The sequence below is a fragment of the Olea europaea genome, unplaced genomic scaffold (genome assembly GCF_002742605.1).
Source record: "Olea europaea var. sylvestris unplaced genomic scaffold, O_europaea_v1 scaffold18585, whole genome shotgun sequence".
Lineage (NCBI taxonomy): Eukaryota > Viridiplantae > Streptophyta > Magnoliopsida > Lamiales > Oleaceae > Olea > Olea europaea.
Window position 1 is genome coordinate 1 of NW_019236370.1, and position 2,119 is coordinate 2,119.

At 38.4% G+C, this 2,119-nt stretch overlaps 1 protein-coding gene across 2 annotated transcripts; it reads left to right on the forward strand.

The window, feature by feature from the left end:
• Positions 1-363: 363 nt before the first annotated feature.
• LOC111378723 (ubiquinol oxidase 2, mitochondrial) lies at positions 364-2,065 on the forward strand. Of its 2 annotated transcripts, XM_023001958.1 has the most exons (3): positions 364-886; positions 968-1,053; positions 1,291-2,065. In XM_023001958.1, the coding sequence occupies exons 1-2, from the start codon at positions 419-421 to the stop codon at positions 1,025-1,027; spliced, it is 528 nt and encodes a 175-aa protein (XP_022857726.1). In that variant the 5' UTR covers positions 364-418; the 3' UTR covers positions 1,028-1,053; positions 1,291-2,065. The 2 variants fall into 2 exon arrangements, with proteins under 2 accessions (XP_022857726.1, XP_022857724.1); XM_023001956.1 differs by lacking the exon at positions 1,291-2,065 and having other exon boundaries at positions 968-1,234.
• The last annotated feature ends 54 nt before the right edge of the window (positions 2,066-2,119 follow it).

A 2,119-nucleotide genomic window follows, 5' to 3' on the forward strand; every position in this document is an offset into this window, starting at 1 on the left:
AAATTTATTGAAAACCTAATTTTTAATGCGAAAACTGAAACCAATCTCTATTTTGAACGTATGTAGTTACAAAAAGTTAAAAAGAAAGTAGAAGGGGCAAATTAAAATCTTTGAGAGTGTATGTAGTTTAATAGTTGAGTTTGGATGTCAACAAATCGAAAAGTGTGGCACATAGCCAACAAATATCAGAAAAAATGCTTAGCTGTTGTTGTTTCTATTAGATGGAAAGATACAGGGGGTTAGATGTTGTATTGCATTTATGGTTTCTTTGGTGGATTAAACTTTTATTAGTCAAACCTATTAATCAAGCAAAAGTGGATACTTGTTTGTTGTATTATTGTGTCTCGTGCAATATTGCATACCAAACAACGCATTTAATTACTTTATCCTGTTACAGAGGCGGTATGGATGTCGTGCTATGATGCTGGAAACTGTGGCCGCTGTGCCTGGCATGGTTGGAGGGATGCTTCTGCACTGCAAGTCACTGAGGCGATTCGAGCACAGTGGTGGTTGGATCAAAGCATTGTTAGAAGAAGCCGAAAATGAAAGAATGCACCTCATGACATTCATGGAAGTTTCCCAGCCCAGATGGTACGAACGCGCTCTTGTATTCACTGTGCAGGGCGTATTTTTCAATGCATACTTCTTGACCTATCTCGTTTCCCCGAAATTGGCGCATCGGATTGTGGGGTATTTGGAAGAGGAGGCGATCCACTCGTACACCGAGTTCTTGAAAGAGTTGGACAAGGGCACTATTGAGAATGTTCCTGCGCCGGCTATTGCCATCGACTATTGGCGTATGCCACCAAACTCGACTCTGCGCGATGTAGTCATGGTAGTTAGAGCTGACGAAGCTCACCACCGTGATGTTAACCATTTTGCATCGGTACGTGCATAAAACTTCATATGGTCTGATATTCAAAGCAATTTGATTTAGATGCTTAGGGTTTATTTGTAATGATTGCAGGACATTCATTATCAGGGACATGAACTGAAGGAATCCCCAGCTCCACTTGGATATCACTGAATGGTCTGAAGAACTATACTGGAGAAGTATATGTAACCAATATCTATAATATCGAATAAGATATACTAATTTGTTAAATTTTCCTTTTCTTAAGGTTGATTTCACTGTATGTTTTTCACTGATCACATCATAATAAGTGTTGGATGTTTGTTATTTTACGTTTTTGGTTGAGAAATATCATGAACTAGTAATCGCTTTGCGTATTTATATTTCTTTTGAGGTATTTACTAATGTCTGCTTGTGAAACATGTTTGAATTGGCAGGATAGTATCCTGCACAGAGGCTTCGTTTATTTTAGGAAGAAATCCGAATATGGTACGAGCATATCATTGAATCATGAAGATAAGATCGTTTTGTAAGAAACCTCATGAATGCATTTGGTTCTATGGTTTGAGAGAATTGATACGAATCAAGTGAAGAATGGTACTAAACGTCATATCAATGGAACAATAGGTTACTGCTAAAATGCAGAAGAATCGAAACCTTAGAACACACTCTATGAATGGCATGAACTGAAGGGCATCATGTGTGGATGGGCAGGCGGCTGAAAGACGTCCTGCCATCTAGTGGGAATATCCTGAGTATCGTGTTATGTGTCATCTGGAGGTGCGGTCGAAGAATTGAGGGTCCATAATACTGGGAAATTGTGGATCAGTTTTGAGTGTTGTGGCAGGAATACTATATGATGGTTAAAGAAAGTTACATGTAGTAACGAGCAACACAAAAGGCATGAATCAGGTGGCAGAGCAATCCTGACTCTGCTGGCGACATAGAAACTAAACAAGAAGGATGAAAACTTATTTCTCAGAAGATTCATAGCATTTCCGCTCTCTTTTCTGAATATTATGACAGTTCTGCATTGCTCTGAATTTGAGATAATAGTAGTAAGGTAATGTACTTGAATTCTTGCGCATATTCAAGAAAAATCAGAATTTTTAAAGATTCTGCTATGATATTGAAGACCATGTCATGGAATGACCAAAACTTCACGTAAATGTTCTTTATTCTCTGCAAATGGAAGCATAAATCCTTTTTGCCGATGGTTTTCTTTGAGATTATGCGTGTTGAGAAGTATCTGTCAAGGAAACTACG

Bases quoted from the DNA above. Each gene is read 5' to 3' on its own strand.
- LOC111378723 (XM_023001958.1), top strand. From the start codon at position 419: ATGATGCTGGAAACTGTGGCCGCTGTGCCTGGCATGGTTGGAGGGATG. The intron at 887-967 runs GTACGTGCATAA...TAATGATTGCAG, and splicing joins ATGTTAACCATTTTGCATCG to GACATTCATTATCAGGGACA.